The sequence below is a fragment of the Pelophylax lessonae genome, assembly GCF_965119305.1.
Source record: "Pelophylax lessonae genome assembly, chromosome: 2".
Taxonomy (NCBI): Eukaryota; Metazoa; Chordata; class Amphibia; order Anura; family Ranidae; genus Pelophylax; species Pelophylax lessonae.
This window is the reverse complement of record NC_138769.1, coordinates 703,184,012-703,204,909: the sequence shown is the minus strand read 5'-3', so window position 1 is coordinate 703,204,909 and position 20,898 is coordinate 703,184,012. Positions and strand designations below refer to the sequence as shown.

General features: G+C 45.7%; 1 protein-coding gene across 2 annotated transcripts in view; it reads left to right on the top strand.

Annotated features, from left to right (window-relative positions):
• The window catches only part of WNT11 (Wnt family member 11), a 202,979-nt gene that overhangs the window by 153,279 nt on the left and 28,802 nt on the right, over window positions 1–20,898 (top strand). For both annotated transcript variants that reach the window (XM_082246174.1, XM_082246173.1), the window contains exon 4: window positions 17,265–17,542. In XM_082246174.1, coding sequence (XP_082102300.1) covers window positions 17,265–17,542 — 278 coding nt within the window. The remainder of the gene's footprint in view (window positions 1–17,264; window positions 17,543–20,898) is intronic.

Below are 20,898 nucleotides of genomic sequence, written 5' to 3'. Positions count from 1 at the left end.
CTTTTCTTCTGTGTTTTGGTGGGAACTGAAACAATAGTACATAAGGAGGATTGCCTTGTCTATAGTTGTTGGAATGCAACTCTGCCCAACATAGACCAACACATATAATGTGATTGGGCCCTCTGTCAGGTTTTTATTACTTATGAACTTGGGTGTAAGGCTTTTGCCTCATATGTACCCTATTTTATACAGTATATATTTATATTCTTCTGTGTTGTCACATGAAAAGATATAAAAAAATATTTACAAAAATGTAAAGGGGTGTACTCACTTTTAAGATATATATATATATATATATATATATATATATATATATACAGGGCTTTTTTTTCAGCGGGGGAACACAGTTCCGGCACCTCCAGCACTGAATGTATGTAATGGCAAGGGGTGCTGGGCTTTGCTACGGGTGTCTTTTGATGCTGGCTAGTGGGGGATCTATTGTTGCTGGAGGTGATATATTTTTGCAGGGGGGCTATTGTTGCTTGGGAGGTCTACTGTTGCTCCTGGGGGACCTATTGTCTCCGTAAGGGATCTATTTTTACAGAGGGGGTCTATTGTTGCTGGGGTTGGTCTTATGTTGCTTGGGGGGTTTCAGTTGGTCTTATGTTGCTTGGGGGGGTTTCAGCTTTGCTACGGGTGTCTTTTGATGCTGGCTAGTGGGGAATCTATTGTTGCTGGAGGTGATATATTTTTGCAGGGGGGTTATTGTTGCTTGGGAGGTCTACTGTTGCTCCTGGGGGACCTATTGTCTCCGTAAGGGATCTATTTTTACAGAGGGGGTCTATTGTTGCTGGGGTTGGTCTTATGTTGCTTGGGGGGGTTTCAGTTGTTGCTGAGAGGGATCTACTGTTGAGGGAACCTTCTATTGTAAATGGCTGCTGGAGGGTCTATTGATGCTGTCTGTGGGGAGATCTGTTGTTGCTGCTGAGGGTCTATTGTTGTCTGGGGGTATTTTGTTGTGGCTGGTCCATTGTTGCTGGTGGGATCTACTGTTTCTGGGGGGTCCTTTGTTGTTGTTTTACTGCTTTTCTTGTTATCATTACCAAATCCCATACAAATTACTTAGTACCACAAATGATACTTGATTCTGTATTCTCTAAAAGGGGCAGTACTGGGAGGTGGGTAAAGGGTGAAACCTAGGAACGGTGCTAGAAGGTAGGTAGGGGGTGGAGACGAGGGGTAACCCCGAAAGTGGGAGTTCCTGCACCTATTCTCCGTGAAAAAAGCCCTGTATATATATATATACAGGTGCATCTCATAAAATGAGAATACCATCAAAAAGTTTAATTTATTTCAGTAATTCAATTCAAAAAGTGAAACTCATATATTTTATATAGATGTGTTACACACAGAGTAATATATTTCAAGCTTTTCTTTCTTTTAATTTTGATATTTATGGCTTACAGTTAGTGAAAAGCCAAAATTCAGTAACTTTTCAGGAATTTTATATAAGACCAATAAAAAAAAGGGTTTTTAATACAGAAATGTGGGCTTACTAAAAAGTCTGTCCATATACAGTATAGTATGCACTCAATACTTGGTTGGGGCTCATTTTGCATGAATAACTGCATCAATGTGGTGCGGCATGGAGGTGATCAGCCTGTGGCACTGCTGAGGGGTTATGGAAGCCCAGGTTACTTTGACAGCGGCCTTCAGCTCATCTGCATTGTTGGGTCTGTTATCTCATCTTCCTCTTGACAATACCCCACAGATTCTCTATGGGGTTTAGGTCAGGCACGTTTGCTGGCCAATCAAGCACAGTGATACCATGATCATTAAACCAGGTATTGGTAGTTTTGGCAGTGTGGGCAGGTGCCAAATCCTGCTGGAAAATGAAATCAGCATCTCCATAAAGCTGGTCAACAGAGGGAAGCATGAAGTGCTCTAGAATTTCCTGGTAGAGGGCTGCGCTGACTTTGGATTTGATAAAACACAGTGGACCAACACCAGCAGATGACATGGCTCCCCAAATCATCACTGACTGTGGAAAAATTTGCACTTCATTTTGAAATGAAGGTCCCAGAGTCTGGAGGAATAGTGGAGAGGCACAGAATCCAAGTTGCATGAGGTCCAGTGTGCCTTTTTTAGTCAGTGATGATTTGAGGAGCCATGTCATCTGCTGGTGTTGGTCCACTGTGTTTTGTCCTGCACAGAGTCCTGACCTCAACCCAATAGAACACCTTTGGGATGAATTAGAGCAGAGACTACGAGCCAGGCCTTCTCATCCACATCAGTGCCTGACCTCACAAATGCACTTCTGGAAGAATGGTCAAACATTCCCATAGACACTCCTAAACCTTGTGGACAGCCTTCCCAGAGGAGTTGAAGCTGTTATAGCTGCAAAGGGTGGGCCAACTCAATATTGAACCCTACGGACTAAGACTGGGATGCCATTAAAGTTCATGTGTGTGTCAAAGCAGGCGTCCCAATACTTTTGGTAATATAGTGTTATGCGTAATCACTCATAAAAATTCAGATAATTCAGGTGTAATATAAGCACGTACAGGTGTACAATGCTGACCAGTGGGTATAGGTCCATTGAAAGCAATAGATCGTATTCAGCTGTTTTTGAACATTGTTTTTACAAAAAAAAGGATATTTGTTTTCTTTACTGATTAATATGATAGGAAAAGCTTTGTATTTTACAAGGAGTCTCATATTTATAGGATTTTATTTCTACCGGTGTCAACATTGGAAAGATTTTCTCTCACTTCCTCTAACTCTTCCCCATTCTACTAAAAATTTGTTTTTGCATGTGTCACCCTTGGAGAGATTTCCGACCATTTCCTGTCCTGATAAGTGAAGGGAAATCCCACACTCTCCCCACCAGGAACAAAGATGGCAATAAAATCCTGACAAGGGCGCTAATCTTTCCCTGTTCTAACAATAGCTTTGGATGTAGTTGGGCTTTAACCGCTTGCCTGGTGTATACTGTATATATAGTACCTGTACATGATCTTGCACTTCCGGGTCTGGGGTGCGCACGCGCGCTGCAGACAACCCACTCCCCGCCGGACACAGTGGGAGCCAATCAGCAGGTCCAGTAAACACGAAGTCCTCCTAGACCTGCCAATCGTTTGGGACAAAGGCAGAATGGTGGTCCCCCTATGTAAACGAGGCAGATCGCCGTTGTGTGAGAAGGGAAGGTTGTGATCCTGTTTTCCTGCAAAACAGGAACACAGATCTCTGCCTTCCCACAGTACAAGCACCTCCCATAGTGTACACAAGCACAGGGTGGGCGCACAGTTAACCCTTTGATCACCCCTGATGTTAACACCTTCCCAGTAGGTATAGACCGATTATCGGCAAGGCCGATATATTGGGGGCCGATATGCACTTTCCCCGATATATCGGTATTGGCCCCGGAACTGCTCAATATTGCCGATATTTTTGTGACGTCATTCTGTCTTCTTAGGTCGCCTCCTTCGCCTTGGACAGCCTCGTCTGGAGTCGGGACTAGTCTCGTGGGAGTGTATTACAGCCATACACCCACCCACAGCAGCCCGTTGCCAGCCAGCCACCCACATCCACAGGCCCTGTACCAGCCAGCCACCCACAGCCCCTGTGCCAGCCACCCACCCACCACAGGGTGCCAGACAGCCACCCACCCACCCACCACAGGGTGCCAGACAGTCACCCACCCACCCACCACAGGGTGCCAGACAGCCACCCACCCACCCACCACAGGGTGCCAGACAGTCACCCACCCACCCACCACAGGGTGCCAGACAGCCAGCCACCCACAAACAGGGTGCTAGACAGCCAGCCACCCACAGACAGGGTGCCATACAGCCAGCCACCCACAGACAGGGTGCCAGACAGCCAGCCACCCACAGGCCCTGTACGAGCCAGCCACAGGCACTGTACCAGCCAGCCACCCACAGCCCCTGTGCCAGCCAGCCACCTACCACAGGGTGCCAGCCAGCCAGCCACCCACCACAGGGTGCCATCCAGCCAGCCACCCACCACAGGGTGCCAGCCAGCCAACCACCACAGGGTGCCAGCAGGCCAGCCATTAAGCATTAAACAAAAATTAACATGTTCACTACCAGATTTGTGTCAAAAATTGTCTTTATTTTTCAAAACTTTAAATGTACAAAATATCGTCCCATATTGGCCGATACTGATACGTTGTGACCAAAATATCGGTATCGGCCCTGAAAAAAACATATTGGTCTATCCCTACTTCCCAGCCAGTGTTATTAGTACAGTGACAGTGCATATTTTTAGCACTGATCACTGAATGGTGTCACTGGTCCCCCAAAAGTGTCACGGGTATCCAATGTTGCAGTCCCGCTATAAGTCACTGATCGCCGCCATTACTAAAAAAAAAAAAAATTCCATAAATTTATCCCATAGTTTGTAGATGCTATAACTTTTGTACAAACTAATTAATATACAATATTGAGGGGGTTTTTTTTACCAAAAAACATTTCCAATAACATTTTTTTTAAAAATCTAATTTTTTCATCATTTCAGGCCAATATGTATTCTGCTACATATTTTTGGTAAATATATTGACTGTATACTGATTGGCTTGCGCAAACGTTATCATGCTTACAAACTAGGGGATAGATTTATGTCATTTTTATTTATATTTATTTTTTTACTAGTAATTGCGGCGATCTGCGATTTTTAGCGAGACTGCGACATTGCGGTGGACAGATCGGACCCCTAACTGACATTTTTGACACTTTTGGGGGGGTCCAGTGATATTACTACAGTAATCAGTGCTAAAAATATGCACTGTCACTGTAATAATGACACTGGCAGGGAAGGGGTTAACAACAGGAGTGATCAAAGGGTTTAAATGTGTCCCTAGGGGGTGTTTTCTAACTGTGTGGGGGATGGGCTTGCTCCGTGAACACAGAGACCTGTGTTCCTAAATAGAAGGAACACAAGATCCCCTGTGTTTATTACTTACAGAACAGCAGTCTGCTGTGTTTACAATGACAGACCGCCGTTCTGTCTCCACGAGGAGCGTTCGCGGGTACCTGGCGGCAATTGTGGTTGCCGGACCCGCTGATCGGCTTCGCCTGTGGCGAATCGGCGCGCATGTGCGCCCGTGCTAGTGGTCCCACGAAGGGACAAACCGTTACGTCGTTTTCTGGGACAGAGCCGACCTGCCGCAGTAAAACGGCGGCGGGTGGTCGTTAAGTGGTGAACAAGCTACAAACAGTTTTAGGATAGGGCTAAACAGACAACTAAGTCCCGGTTCACATATATGTGATGACAGACACCGCATGTGATTCAGAGCGCACTGCTCTGCAAATCACATGCGATGTCTGTGCGATGCGAATTCAGCCATACAGATTGTACAGATTGTATGGCTGAATTCGCACCGCATTGGAACGCAACATGCACAGGACCCTTTTTTGGGTCCGCGCCAGAATGGGATCGCATGGTGGTTCACAATCTGATCTGGGGGTGTCATTAACTTTGTATTGGCACCCCCCCCCCCAGCGATTTGCACATGGCAGTGTGAACCACCTGCGATTTGAATGCGATGCGGGAACCCGTAGTGGATTTGCAGGGTTCCCGCATCGCATGTACAGTATGTGAACCGGCACTAAATCTCTTTTCTACATTGCCGTCAACAAGCAGTTACACTTCTCAGTAGCAAAGGAATGTAATTGCAGTGAAGTCATAGGTTGAACTGGATGGACGGATGTCTTTTTTCAACCTCACTAACTATGTAACTATGTCCTATAGTAGTCCTAAAGTGTTACTAAACCCTTGTAAAGTATGCTTGGTATACTCACTGTGGAACCTAAGGGGTTAATCCTTTGCATTGTGTAAAAAAAGGCTGTTGGATCCTGTCTTCTCTGATCCTCCCTTTCTTCCACTGTCTCCAAACCATCTGCTGATAGAACAGAGCCCTGGGGACACTCTGCACATGCTTAGTTTGGTGTGTATTGCTAGAGTTTTTTTTTTTTTTGAGGACTGGAATTGAGAAACATTGTGTTAGAGAATATAATCTCCAGCTGCCAGCAGAAAGAAGCATGCACTTCTAAAGGGACGCTTGGGTTGGGTTCTGTCATATACTGTAGCACTTGGGCTCATAGCTTTGTCACTTGCTGAAATTAATCGCTGCCCCACTATTGGACAATAAGGTGCAGAGGTACATGGGCCACATCAGCTAAGATGGGGGAAGGGTGTGTCCTTTACACCTAAATGTTCTTGCTAAAAGCTGACCCTCCTTCCCATCTCAGAAAGCCAAGAGAAGTGTTAAATATATCCAACAACATAAAGCCAAGGATCACAAAATCCGCAGTTATTTTTGCCAGTGTTGCTGAGATTTTTTTCTTTGCTCTGCAGCTCTATTACTCTTGTTTTCATATGAGAAACCCGCATAAGAAGACATGAAAAAAAAAAAATATTTATTTAGAAAGTAAGTGGAGAATCCCACATGGTCGGCCCTTCCCGCATTTTCACTTACAAGTTGATTGGGGAACGCCGAAAACTGCCAAAATGTAATCTGCTGAAAATTCAAGCTGTACTGTCCCGCCCTTTTCCAAGTTCTTAAAGAGGAAGTAAACCCTCCTCAGGAAGTTGTACCTATAGGTAAGCCTATATTAAGGCTTACCTATAGGTACTGTAAATATCTCCTAAACATGTACCGTTTAGGAGATATTTACCTTTAATGCAGCCAGTGACGTCACTGGCGCATGCGCTCTGAAGGAACGGCAGATCGTGCCGTTCCTTCAGAGCCCCGTGCCGTGACCGTCGTCTCCCGCGCGCGTGCGCGGGAGTGACGTCACCGCGGCTCCGGCCAATCAGAAGGCCGGATGCCGCGATCCCGGAAGACGGGCGACTATACATGTCGCCCGTCATACAGGTAAGCGGACGGCACGGCGGGGGCTCGTTCTAAGGTAAGTATTTCATAATGAGCTAGTATGCGATGCATACTAGCTCATTATGGGTTTCTCTTTCAGGTTGTAAAGAAGACAAAAAAAAAATTTCTTGGTGTACAACCTCTTTAAATCATCAAAAAAAGGGAAAATCTGTAAAGTGAACCTGTCTCATTCCAACACCACTTCCAAAGCTGCAGGAAGGACTGCCACTGCTGACCACCTCTTGGCTGTCATGTCAGAGGGAATTAGGGTTAGGAAAGACCTGGGGCACAGAGGCAAAAGCAGTTCTGCAACATGCATAACAGTGGTCACAGGTGCCACTCGCAGAGGCGGCTCTAGGCTTCATGAGGCCTAAGGCAAAACCTGGACATGAGGCCCCACTTGCGCCCATAATGGGAAAAATAATTCAAGCGATAAAAATTAACTATATAAATTGCATATATTAAGAGCCTTAACCTTTGTACTATGAATTCACAGTTTCTAGAATTTTCTCTAACCAATTCTTCTTTAATCAAAGATCATTAAACATCGGGTATGTATGTATGTATATATATATATATGTCTGCTCTTACATCACAGTCCCCAGCATTTCCCTATAGGTCATGATTCCCTGAGTCCCTCCTTACATCAGAGTCCAGTGTCCCCCCCTTACATAAGAGTTCTCCTTTAAATCAGATTCCCCCCAGCATCTCCTCCTTACATCAGAGTCCACAGAATTCCTCTTTACATTAGAGTCCCCCTCTTAAATCAAATTTCACAGAGCCCTCTTTACATCAGAGTCTCTAGAGTTCCCCCCTTACACTGTAAGAGGGAACTCTGAAGACTCTGATGTAGGAGGAGTTCTGGGAACCCTGATTTATGGGGAATGTTGGGGACTCTAATGTAAGGAGAGTTCTGGGAACCCTGATTTGAGAGGGAAAGCTGGGGACTCTGGTGTAAAAGGGAACTCTGTGGTCACCAAAGCTCCTCCTTGCATCAGAGTTTTTAGAGACCCCCTTACACTTCTCTTCCTCAGTCCACTACAGTCTAGGGCACGACAAGTCCCACTGCAGAAGGCTGCCATACCTGAGTCCCCACAGAGGGCACTATAAATTCCAGTATAGTGCACTGCCATTCCTCCCTGAGGAATGGAAGCCTGCTATGCTTGGACTTGTACTGCTCTCTGTAGGGGACTGAGGAACTACTGCCTGCTATGCTAAGACTTGTAGTGCCCTCTGTGGGGACTAAGGCATGGCAGCCTGCAATTCTGGAACTTGTAGTGCCCTCTGTGAGGGACTGAGGACTCAGTCCTCCACATTCTAGGGAACTATAAGTCCCAGCATAGTGGGCTGTCATTCCTCAGTCCCTCACAGCTGGGGGGAAAAACAACAGAGTTAAACATCTAAAGGACAACTCCAACCAAAACTACCAATATTGTACATATGCTATATAATGTCACAGCCCCGCTACCCCTCACCTTCCACCTCGGGTGCATTCATTGTGTAGGACAAATGGCTCCAGCTCCACCATGTTTGGCTTTGATGTAAGATATGCAGGACTGGCTCAGCTCCACTCTCTTCCCTGGCAACTGACTCTGGTGTCACGAGGGGCCTCTCCTCCTCCCCCAGCCACCCAGGGGCCCTCTCCTTCTCCCCCAGTCAGCCAGGGGCCCCTCTCCTTTTCCTCCAGCCACCCAGGGGCCCCTCTTCTTCTCCTTCAGCCACTCAGGGGCCCTCTCCTTCTTCTCCAGCCACCCAGGGGCCCTCTCCTTCTTCTCCTCCAGCCACCCAGGGTCCCTCTCCTTCTCTTCCTCCTCCTCCAGCCACTCAGGGTCCCTCTCCTTCTCCTCCAGCCACTCAGGGTCCCTCTCCTTCGCCTCCAGCCACTCAGGGTCCCTCTCCTTCTCCTCCAGCCACCCAGGGGCCCTCTTCTTCTCCTCCAGCCACCCAGGGGCCTTGTCCTTCTCCCCCAGCCACCCAGGGTCCTTCTGCTTCTCCCCCAGCCACCCAAGAGCCCTCTCCTTCTCCCCCAGCCACCAATAGGGCCCTCTCCTTCTCCCCCAGCCACCCAGGGGCCCTCTCCTTCTCCCCCAGCTACCCAGGGGCCCTCTCCTTCTCCCCCAGCCACCCAGAGGCCCTCTCACTCTCCCCCAGACACCCAGAGGCCCGATCCTCCAGCCACCCAGGGGCCCTGTCCTTCTCCCCCAGCCACCCAGGGGCCTCTCCTTCTCCCCCAGCCACCCATAGGGCCCTCTCCTTCTCCCTCAGCCACCCAGGGGCCCTCTCCTTCTCCCGCAGCTACCCAGGGGCCCTCTCACTCTCCCCCAGCCACCCAGAGGCCCTCTCCCCCAGCCACCCAGGGGCTCTCTCCTTCTCCTCCAGCCACCCAGGGGCCCTCTCCTCCTACCCCAGCCACCCAGGGGCCCTCTCCTTCTACCCCAGCCACCCAGGGGCCCTCTGCTTCTCCCCCAGCCACCCAGGGGCCCTCTCCTTCTCCCCCAGCCACCCAGGGGCCATCCCCTTCTCCCCCAGCCACCCATAGGGCCCTCTCCTTCTCCCCCAGCCACCCAGGGGCCCTCTCACTCTCCCCCAGCCACCCAGAGGCCCTCTCCCCTAGCCACCCAGGGGCTCTCTCCTTCTCCTCCAGCCACCCAGGGGCCCTTTCCTTCTTTTCCTTCAGCCACCCAGGGGCCCTCTCCTTCTACCCCAGCCACCCAGGGGCCCTCTCCTTCTCCCCTAGCCACCCAGGGGCCATCCCCTTCTCCCCCAGCCACCCAGGGGCAATCTTCTTCTCCCACAGCCACCCAGGAGCCCTCTCCTCCTCCCTCAGTCACCCAGGGGCCCTCTCCTCCTCCCTCTGCCACCCAGGGGCCCTCTCCTTCTCCCTCAGCCACCCAGGGGCCCTCTCCTTCTCCTTCAGCCACCCAGGGGCTACTGACCCCCTTCGCGTAGTAGACACCACAAATCTATGACCAGCCTGCAGAGTGACATGTCGGGGCCTGGTTAACTGTATGTTCCTGGGCCAGGGCAGAGCTCTCCTCCCAGAGCAACAACCGATGATAGCAGAGTGAGCTGACCGGGCAGTCACTTCCTACTGATGCAGGTACACACCCAACGTTTTCTCCACATCTTGGGATTACATGATCAGACGGCCAATCCCCAGGCAGAGAAGGCAGGGTAAGTGTCAGCCGACAACAGACACCTGGCACCCGCAGTGAAGGGACTGCAGCACACTGCTGTAACTTTTATATCCGAGGATTTAAAACAATCTTTTACTTGGGAGATTTCCCTGACTGCGCCCTGCTAAAGTGACTGCGCCCTCACTGGTCGCGAGGCCCCTGTAGGTGCGAGGCCTTAGGCGACTGCCTAATTTGCCTAATTAGAGAGCCGCCTATGACTCTATGTGATGGTCAGTGGTCTTCAACAGGGTGGTCAGTGGCCTTCAATGTGGTGGTCAGTGGCCTTCAATGTGGTGGTCAGCAGGCTTCATTGTGGTGGTCAGCGGCCTTCAATGTGGTGGTCAGTGGCCTTCATTGTGGTGGTCAGCGGCCTTCAATGTGGTGATCGATGGACTTCATTGTGGTGGTCAGCGGCCTTCAATGTGGTGGTCAGCGGCCTTCAATGTGTTGGTCAGTGGCCTTCAATGTGTTGGTCAGTGGCCTTCAATGTGTTGATCAGTGGCCATCGATGTGGTGGTCAGTGGCCTTCAATGCAGTGGTCGGTTCCCCTCTGTAATAGTCAGTGCCCCCTTGTGGTTGTCAGTAATCAGTTTCTTACCCTTTAATTCAATCTTTCTCAACCTTTTCAACACAGAGGAACCCTTGAAATACATTTATGGTTTCAGGAAACTCCTGCTAAAAATGCTATATCTGCAACTCATGATACATTAGTGTGATGGTCAGTGGGAAGGATGCTCCTTACACTTGTGGTTATTGGGAAGAATTATCGCCTACAGATAGCTAAAACCATGAATAGTGTCAGTGGGAACTTATCTGAGAGGCAGAAATTGCTCAGTGCGCAAGGAACCCCCAGCAACCTCTAAAGGAACCCTAGTTGAGAAACCCTGCTTTAATTGGTGGTTAGTGGGAGTAGTGAGTACCTACCAATACAGGTTTCACACACTTCCTTCTATGTCCTGGATCTCTGCCAGTGCCGTTGGGTTGGAACTATAGAGGCAACATCAGTGACAGAGTAACTGGATCTGTTAGCTCTCTGGCTAGACCTGGGATACTGGGAAAAAGACCTAGGGCAGTGATGGCTAACCTTGGCACCCCAGATATTTTGGAACTACATTTCCCATGATGCTCAGCTACACTGCAGAGTGCATAAGCATCATGGGAAATGTAGTTCCAAAACATCTGGGGTGCCAAGGTTTGCCTTCACTGACCTAGGGCATGTGCCTCCGATGCCAGGGTCTATTGCCCTCTATGTAATAGAAAGGTTTGTTCTCACTATGTGGGATTTTTAGGCATTAAAGTTTTAAAATTCTAAACAATTATATCATAATAAAATTAATGTAATTTATTAAATAATTTAAACATTTGAAATAGCTTAAAAACAATAAGCCAGATGATGAAATGTAAGCATAGCTAAACCACCATGAACAATCACATAAGGGTGATAATAAATGCTTGAGTAATGTGAAAACGCTCCGACGCATTTCGATGCTTAAACATTGGTTTACTAAAACTAGGGAGGGCAAAATCTGGTGCAGCTCTGCATAGGAACCAATCAGCGTCTATATATATTTTTTTTTTTTTAAAGCCTAATTGAACAAGCCAAAGTTATAAGCTGACCATGCAAAGCTGAACCAGATTCTGCACTCTCCAGTTTTGGTATATCATCCTTCATATCTTCATCAGGAGGCGAAAGGTGGTGAAATATTTACAACATCAATGGCTAGAATGAGTGTGTTCACCAGTGCAAATCCTACAGTATAAAGTCAAAAGGGCAGCTCTCCTGCATAACAGTAGATAAGATGGTCCAAATCAACAAGAAGAACAGAAAGTAGGATTTTGGTGAATAGGGCCTCCCAGCATAGGACTAGAGTCTACTTCCCATGTACTATAATACACCATAGATAGTGTGATTCTATAGGTCCCACATATATGGCACTTACAGGGATTTTTTTCAGCAGGAAGGCGGGGGAACGCAATTCTGGCACCCCTGGCACTGAAAGTATGTAATGGCAAGGGTTGCTGGGGTGTGCTGGAGAGTCTATTGCTGGCTGCTGGGTAATCTGTTATCTCTGGAAGGCATCTATTGTTGTAGGGGGATTATTGTTGCTGATGGGGGATCTATTGTTACTGGAGGGGATCTATGGTTGACAGAGGAGTCTATTGATCTATTTTGGCAGAAGGCCTATTGTTGCTGGGGGGGATCTATTGTTGCTGAGGGAGATCTATTGTTTCTTGGGGATCTATTGTTTGTGAGTGGAGTATTGCTACTGGCTGCAGGGAATCTATTTTACTGCTTTCCGTGTTATCATTAGCAAATTGCGTAGCACCACAAAATGATACTTGATTCTGTATTTTCCATAAGGGGCGGTACTTGGAGGTGGGTAAAGGGTGGAACCAAGGGACGGTCTTCGGAGCTGGGTAAGGGGCAGAGAAAAGGGGGCTCTCAGGGGGGGGGGGGGGAGTACTTGACCTATTCTTCGAGAAAAAAAGCCCTGGGCACTTAGAACTGAAAAAGATGTCAAGGTTCAAAAGATCCAACAAGGGCTTTCCAAAACCCTAATATTCACAAGAAGTCTCAAGTGAGTGTGAGCACCAGCGATCCACGAAGTAGCCGTGGCTGGTAGTCTTGGCTACGTTGTGGCTTGCTGGCGAGCACTTACTTGGGACTTTTGGTGATAATGGTAAATAGGACAAATAAAGAGGGTGAATAGAGACGGTGAATCTCCATAAAGGGGGCAGAGACGGAAATAAAAACCTTCCAATTTTGGATTTTCCAAAAACTGAGGGGGTTCTAACTATCCTCTGCTCTATCCAAAACTAAACTAAAAGGTTTTGGCTTTACATATACTTTAAATTCTCTTTTTTTTCTCCCCCCAGGAGGTTCCTTTTAAAAGTAAATTTTTTTGTAAGCTTTGAAATGGTTTGTTTGCCTTTTTGGCGACATGGAATTGATGAATGAAATTCCTTTGTTTAATTATCTTTGTGGCATTTTCATGTGATTACCCAGTAATAGGCAGAGAAAACCCATAAAATGAATGTTCCCCTCACCTTGTATACTCATCAGCGTTAGGCCGATGAAAGAGACCCTTCCCATTAAAGCAGCCCTTCCGTCCCCCACACCTAGGAGTGTAACCTTAGCTGTCAGAGGCTCCGGAGAATGGCAGTTACGGCATGGGTTGATGGTGGAACGCTGGTGTGAGGAAGCATCCCTTCATTAGTATTAATGTTTCAGTCTGATGACTGCATGGATTCTGTTATTCTTTCTCATTATGTGGTCTACGGTAGCCAAACATTGGCAGGAAATGGTAACATTCCTACCCTGTGAACTGAAATATTCCACACCTCAAAGCTGGGAATTAAAGGGCAATGGCAGATAAACAGCTAATTATAAGACCAAAGCACATACTATATATGTTTTATATTCTGCTGAAGGAAAGTAATGCACATTCCCCCCGATGTGTTACGTGGTTTAAAGGAGAGTGCCATCATTTTTCAGAATCTACAGTTTGCCAGACCCTGTGGGGCAGTGATTCTGACTAGGGATGATCGAACGGTTCGGGTCCACCATCGGTTCGGCCCGAACATTGGGTGTTCGAGGTTCGGCCGAATTTAGAACTTTTTGCCCAAAAAGTTCGGAATTCGGCAACCAGAACCGACCAAAATGCAATGCTTCAGGAAATGGGCTTTAAAAGCCCGTGATTGGACCAGAACCATTAGCAAAAGCCAATTGAGGGGGCAGGAGAATGCTAGGAATGTGATTGGAGTGACTAGGGGGTCCCTAGACCAATCATTAGTGAATACGCCCCCCAGTATATAAGATCGCCCCCGCCATATTCCTAGCATTGTTATACTGGACATGGAAGAGAGTGGAAGCAGTTCTGTTAATTTTACTTTAAAAGTGTCATTTAGCTATTTATTAGTGTGAGGAAAGGGATATCTAGTGTAGTTAGAGTGCTCCTTTACACTTAAGTAAGTACACTTTACACTTTAGACCCCCCAGATCTGAAATCCAAATAAAAATCAAAAAATCTCTTTTTTTTTTTTTAATTTTTTCAATAATTGGCTTTTTTATCAAAAATGACAATTTTTAAGAACTTTTTTTGTGTGATTTTGTGTCTGGGGGGTCTAAAAGGTGTACCTGTGACGTTTCAGCTCTGTAGCATGTCCAGAACCATAAAAAAAAGGATTGTTTGTATTAGAAAACTTTCAGCACAGGAATATGGCTTCTCTGCTGTAACACCTTGCCGGTTTCAAAGCAGGCATTTTTTTGGGTTCTTTGCAGTCAGGAAAAACATCTGAACTTGTGTATAGTGGTACTGTGCACAAGTTCTGATGTTTTGCCTGCCTCCAAAAACCCCCAAAAAATGCCAGTAAAAACACACCTGGGCATTTTTTTTTTACGCTAGCGTTTTTTATGGCATTTTTTGGGGTTCTTTTGAGGCAGGCAAAACATCTGAACTTGTGTATAGTGGTATATATACACACATAATTATATGTATATAGACACCTAGCCATATATAGGTGTGATAGTAGCAGAAATATATTACTGTAAATGATTTCATTAGCGCAAGCATATATTTCTGCTACTATCACACCTATATATGTCTAGGTGTGTATATAAATATATGGATGTGTGTATATACACCACTATACACAAGTTCAGATGTTTTGCCTGCCTCAAAAGAACCCCAAAAAATGCCCAAAAAAACGCTAGCGTCAAAAAAAAAAAAAATGCCCAGGTGTGTTTTTGCTGGCATTTTTTGGGGGTTTTTGGAGGCAGGCAAAACATCAGAACTTGTGCACAGTACCACTATACACAAGTTCAGATGTTTTTCCTGACTGCAAAGAACCCAAAAAAATGCCTGCTTTTTTTTATGGTTCTGGACATGCTACAGAGCTGAAACTTCACATGTTCAAAAAATCTCTTTTTATTTTTTTTTTATTTTTCAATAATTGGCTTTTTTATCAAAAATTACAATTTTTAAGAACTTTTTTTGTGTGATTTTGTGTCTGGGGGGTCTAAAAGGTGTACCTGTGAAGTTTCAGCTCTGTAGCATGTCCAGAACCAGAAAAAAAGATCATATAGGTGTTAAAGTTAAAGGAGGGTCCCACATCCCTGTTCTACTGAAAAATTATCTTTTTTTTTTTTTTTCATGGTTCTGGACATGCTACAGAGCTGAAACTTCACATGCACACCTTTTAGACCCCCCAGATACTAAATCAAAAAATCAAGTAAAAATCAAAAAATCTCTCTTTTTTAAAAAATTTTTTTCAATAATTGGCTTTTTTTTTATCAAAAATGACAATTTTTAAGAACTTTTTTTGTGTGATTAATAGTTAATGGGGCATGACCCAGAACCCTAGGCACTTTTTAGGGGCATTTATTGGGTTTTAGGGCTTAAAAATTGTGTTTTTTGATTACCGAAGTTCGGGTCCCATTGATTTCAATGGGGTTCTGAAATCCGGGCCGAACTTTCGGGAAGTTCGGATGTTCTGGCCGAACCGAACTTTTCAAAAGTTCCATCATCCTTAATTCTGACATTCAACAAACATTAACTGCAGGTGAACCTTCCTGGTGCTTGTGTTTCAATGACAGTGACTAATTCACCGCCAGTGAATGTTTGATGAAGGTCACATTGACTGCTTTATAAATATGCCCACCAACACTGCCCCTCCTTCTGGTTTTTCTTCGTACTGCTAGTAAACATCTTCGCTTTGTATGCTCTCTCTGTCACATTTGTCCACCTTCTCCTACCCATAACCTCTCACTTTAGTGTCTTTAGTCTCATCCTCCTGCCCGTTATCTAAAAATATGGCACCTCCCATTAAGTACCCCTTCTAGCTCAATAACCTATAGGTAAGGGACCTCCCACTGAGTACCTCCTCCTTCAAATTAACTTAAAGATAAGGTACCTCCCCCTGAATTCCTCCTCCTGATCATTAATCCATAGATAAGGCACCTCCTACTGAGTACTTCCTTCTGCTCATTAACCTATATGTAAGGAACCTCTCACTGAGTACATTATCCTGCTTACTAACCTATAGGCAAGGTAGCTCCTCCTTCCTATTAACCTATAGGTAAGGCACCTTCCACTGTATACTACTTCCTGCTCATTAACCTATAGGTAGGATACCTCCAACTGAGTACCTCTTCCTATTAAATAACTTATAGAAAAGGCACCTTCCACTGACTACCTCTTCTTGCTTGTTACCCTATAGGTAAGGCACCTCCCACGGAGTACCTTCTCCTGCTCATTAACCGATATATAAAGCACCTCCTGCTTAGTACTTCCTTCTGCTCATTAACCTATAGATAGGGTACCTCCCACTAAGTACCTCCTCCTGTTCATGAACTTATAAATAAGTCACCTACCACTGAATTCCTCCTCCTGCTCAATAGTCTATAGATAAGGCACCTCCTACTTAGTACCTCCTCCTGTTCATTAACCTATAGGTAAGGGACCTCTCACTTAGTACTTCTTCCTGCTCATTAACCTATAGGTAGGGTAACTCCCACTGAGTATCTCCTCCTGTTCATTTACATTTATATAAGGCACCTCCCACTGACTACCTCTTCTTGCTCAATAATCTATAGATAAGGTACCTCCTACTTAGTACCTCATTCTGTTCATTAACCTATAGGTAGGGTACCTCCCACTGAGTACCTCCTCCTGTTTATTAACTTATAAATAAGGCACCTCCCACTGAATTCCTCCTCCTACTTAATAATCTATAGATAAGGCACCTCCTACTTAGTACCTCCTCCTGTTCATTAAACTATAGGTAAGGCACCTCTCACTTAGTACTTCTTCCTGCTCATTAATCTTTAGGTAGGGTACCTCCCAATGAGTACCTCTTCTTGCTTAATTACCTATACTGTAGGTAAGGCACCTCCCTCTGAGTACCTTCTCCTACTCTTAACTTATGGATAAGGCACCTCCCATTAATTGCCTCCTGCTGCTCGTTAACCTATAGGTATGGTACCTCCCACTGAGTATTCCCTCCTCCTGTTGCCTATTAACCTACAGACAAGGCTCCTCCTCCTCTCACTGGCTACCCCCTCTTCCTGCGATTTAACCTATGTATCAGGCATCTCCTACTGAGTATCTCCTCCTCCTGTCCATTATCATATAGATAAGTACCACCTACTGAGCACACAACCTCCTCCTACCCATTATCCATTAAAAATGGTATCTCTCACTACATTCCTCCTCTGTCTGTCTATTAACCAATAGTTTTTTCCTATTTTGCAGGGACGCGAGAGTCAGCTTTTGTGTACGCTCTATCTGCGGCTACCATCAGTCATACGATTGCTAGAGCCTGCACCTCAGGTGACATTCCTGGCTGTTCCTGTGGTCCCATCCCTGGAGAGGCACCAGCCCCAGGGTATCGGTGGGGAGGATGTGCGGACAACCTCAACTATGGCATTTTGATGGGGTCTAAGTTCTCCGATGCCCCAATGAAGATGAAGAAGTCAGGCTCCCAAGCCAATAAGCTTATGCACCTACACAACAGCGAAGTAGGGAGACAGGTAAGAGTGGTGCTGAATCCTTAGTTCATTCTAGTATATGCTTAGATTGATACGTTTTGTTTCGGAGTGTATATCCATATCTAAAACTGGTTTCCTACAGTATAAAAAGAGAAATCAAGACAGTGCCCACACTAATATTCACAGTGGAAATCACTCAGCACCAAACATAATGGCTTTAATATCAATTACTCTACCAACTGCATTAGGGCATAGGAAATACTATTTTTTTTCATATATAAATATTGTTAAATTATTATTAAAAAATACATTAAAACCCAAAGTATGAGGACTATGCTCTAACTTCCTTACCACACGCAATAAGGAACCTTATAGGCCTTTAACGGCATCAGTAATGGCCTTCTCGCTGGCCAATCTCTACACAGCCTATCTCCCTTCTTTCTATAATAAATGCTGCTGCTAGACTCATCCTCTTTACTAACCACTCTGCAGCTGCTGACCCTCTTTGCCAACCCCTCTACTGGCTTCTGCTAGCCCAAAGTATGAAGTTCTAAATACTAACTGCAATATACAAATCTATTCACAACTCTGCCTCCAGACTGGATCACAAACCTCATTTTGAAAAATTACCTAAATCGTCCATTCAGGTTTTCCCAAGACCTCCTGCTCTCTAGCTCCTTCATCACCTTCTCCCACACTCAACTCCAAGCCTCCACAACTTATCCAGAGCCTCTCCCATCCTCTGGCACTTCCTACCCCAACCTGTCCAGTTATGTTCTACTCTGTCTGCTTATAGATGATCCCTAAACACTCATGGATTCAGGGTAGCCTACCGCGCCTCCACCTAAAACTGAACTTTCAACTTTTCCATCAGCTCATCCCGCACAGGTTCTACCTTTTGTATCACTTGCCCTTCCCTTTTAGACTGTAAGTTCTGTGACAGGAAGTCAGGTAAATCTGTGGATGTAGTCACAGACAGGAGATACATTTCCACCTGGTTTGGAAAGTTCACCAATTACTATAGGGTGTTGGCTGCAGAGATAGCCAGCAGGAAGTTGAAAACCATTCAGCTGTTCAGAATGAGAAAATGAAGGCCTCTATAATTTGTCCAGAGGAAGTCTAAGGATTGCTGCCTCCTGTCGCCATGTGGGCTGGGAGAGGAGGACAGTCAGATGTGTGCCCCCTGAAAGCTGTGTGAGCATGGGGAAGACCTCCTGAAGCGATGTGAAGCTGAGGAGGGTAACAAGTGTGAAGACTACTCGAAGTGAGGTCTTGGATCGTTTCTAGGTGAAAAGAAACCAATGGACATTTCCTGTGTGAAGGGGATATTAATTAAGACTGAAGACTACTCAAGGTGAGGTCTTGAACTATTTCTATGTGGAAGAAATAAATGAACTGTTTGCTATGTGAAGAGCCAAGCAAAGGAATGGTTGCTATGTGAAGAGACAAACAAAGGGACAGGTTCAATGGACATATGGTGTGTGAAGAGATAAAACATGGACTATTGAGAGTCTGCTGTATGATCAGCCAAGTCTGCCCAACAGTAGGTTGGGGACAGACTTCATTAGATAGGTCCCTATGTGTGGAAGGTAGCCGCCCACAGTGGCAAGGATTTATTTTGTGTTTTATTTTTATTTTGGATGTTTTTGCTGCATGCACTTGTTTGAAGAAAATTGCATGAATAAACCAAAGTGTTGTTTGCAACCACTTCTCGGCTGTCTCCCTGTGTAACGAACCCCCCAAGGGGTCATCCACGCCTACCACCGAGCTAATCAACCCCACAGTTCTTGTTTCAAATTGTATTGTAACTGTTCTGTCTCCCTTTATTTTGTAAAGTGCTGCACAAACGGTTGATGATATATACAGTATCTGACAAAAGTGAGTACAACCCTCACTTTTTGTACATATTTTATTATGCCTTTTCATGTGACAACATTGAAGAAATGTCACTTTGCTGCAATGTAAAGTAATGAATGTACAGCTTGTATAACAGTGTAAATTTGCTGTCCCCTCAAAATAACTCAACACACAGCCATTAATGTCTAAACCGCTGGCAACAAAAGTGAGTAGACCTCTAAGTGAAAATGTTCAAATTGGGCCCAATTAGCCATTTTCCTTCCCCAGTGTCATGTGACTCGTTCTTGTTACAAGGTCTCAGGTGTGAATGGGGAGCAGGTCTGTTAAATTTGGTGTTATCGCTCTCTCATATTGGTCACTGGAAGTTCAACATGGCACCTCGTGGTGAAGAACTCTTCAAAGATATATAAAAAAAAAAGAATTGTTGCTCCACATAAAGATGGCCAAGGCTACAAGAAAATTGCCAAGACCCTAAACTGAGCTGCAGCACGGTGGCCAAGACCATATAGTGGTTTAACAGGACAGGTTCCACTCAGAACAGGCCTCGCCATGGTCGACCAAAGGAGTTGAGTGCATGTGCTCAGCGTCATATCCAGAGGTTGTCTTTGGGAACTAGAAGGCCCACAAACAGTTTTCTGAAGACAAGCAGATTAGGGACATGGATTACTGGAACCAGGTCCTGTGGTCTGCTGAGACCAAGATAAACTTATTTGGTTCAGATAGTGTCAAGCGTGTTTGGCAGTAACCACGTGAGGAGTACAAAGACAAGTGTGTCTTGCCTACAGTCAAGCCTGGTAGTGGGAGAGTCATGGTCTGGGGCTGCATGAGTGCTGCCAGCACTGGGAAGCTACAATTCATTGAGGGAACCATAAATGTCAACATGTACTGTGACATGTAACATGTACTGTGACATACTGGAGCAGAGCATAATCCCCTCCCTTCAGGGACTGGGCCGCAGGGCAGTAGTCCAACATGATAACGACCCCAAACACACCTCCAAGATGACCACTGCCTTGCTAAAGAAGCTGAGGGTAAAGGTGATGGACTGGCCAAGCATGTTTCCAGACCTAAACCCTATTGAGCATCTGTGGGGCATCCTCAAATGGAAGGTGGAGGAGTGCAAGGTCTCTAACCTCCACCAGCTCTGTGATGTTGTTATGGAGGAGTGGAAGAGGACTCCAGTGGCAACCTGTGAATCTCTGGTTAACTAATGCCCAAGAGGGTAAGGCAGTGCTGGAAAATAGGGGTGTACTCACTTCTGTTGCCAGCGGTTTAGACAATAATGGCTGTGTATTGAGTTATTTTGAGGGGACAGCAAATGTACACTAATATACTGTACACTCACTACCTTACATTACTACCAAGCTGTGCACTCACTACCTTACATTGTAGCAAAGTGTAATTTCTTCAGTGTTTTCACATGAAAAGATATAATAAAATATTTACACAAATGTGAGGGGTGTACTCACTTTGGTGAGATACTGTAAATCCTGTACTATTATAATAATGTCCCTCTCACACATGCTTCTCCGTCCCTGTCC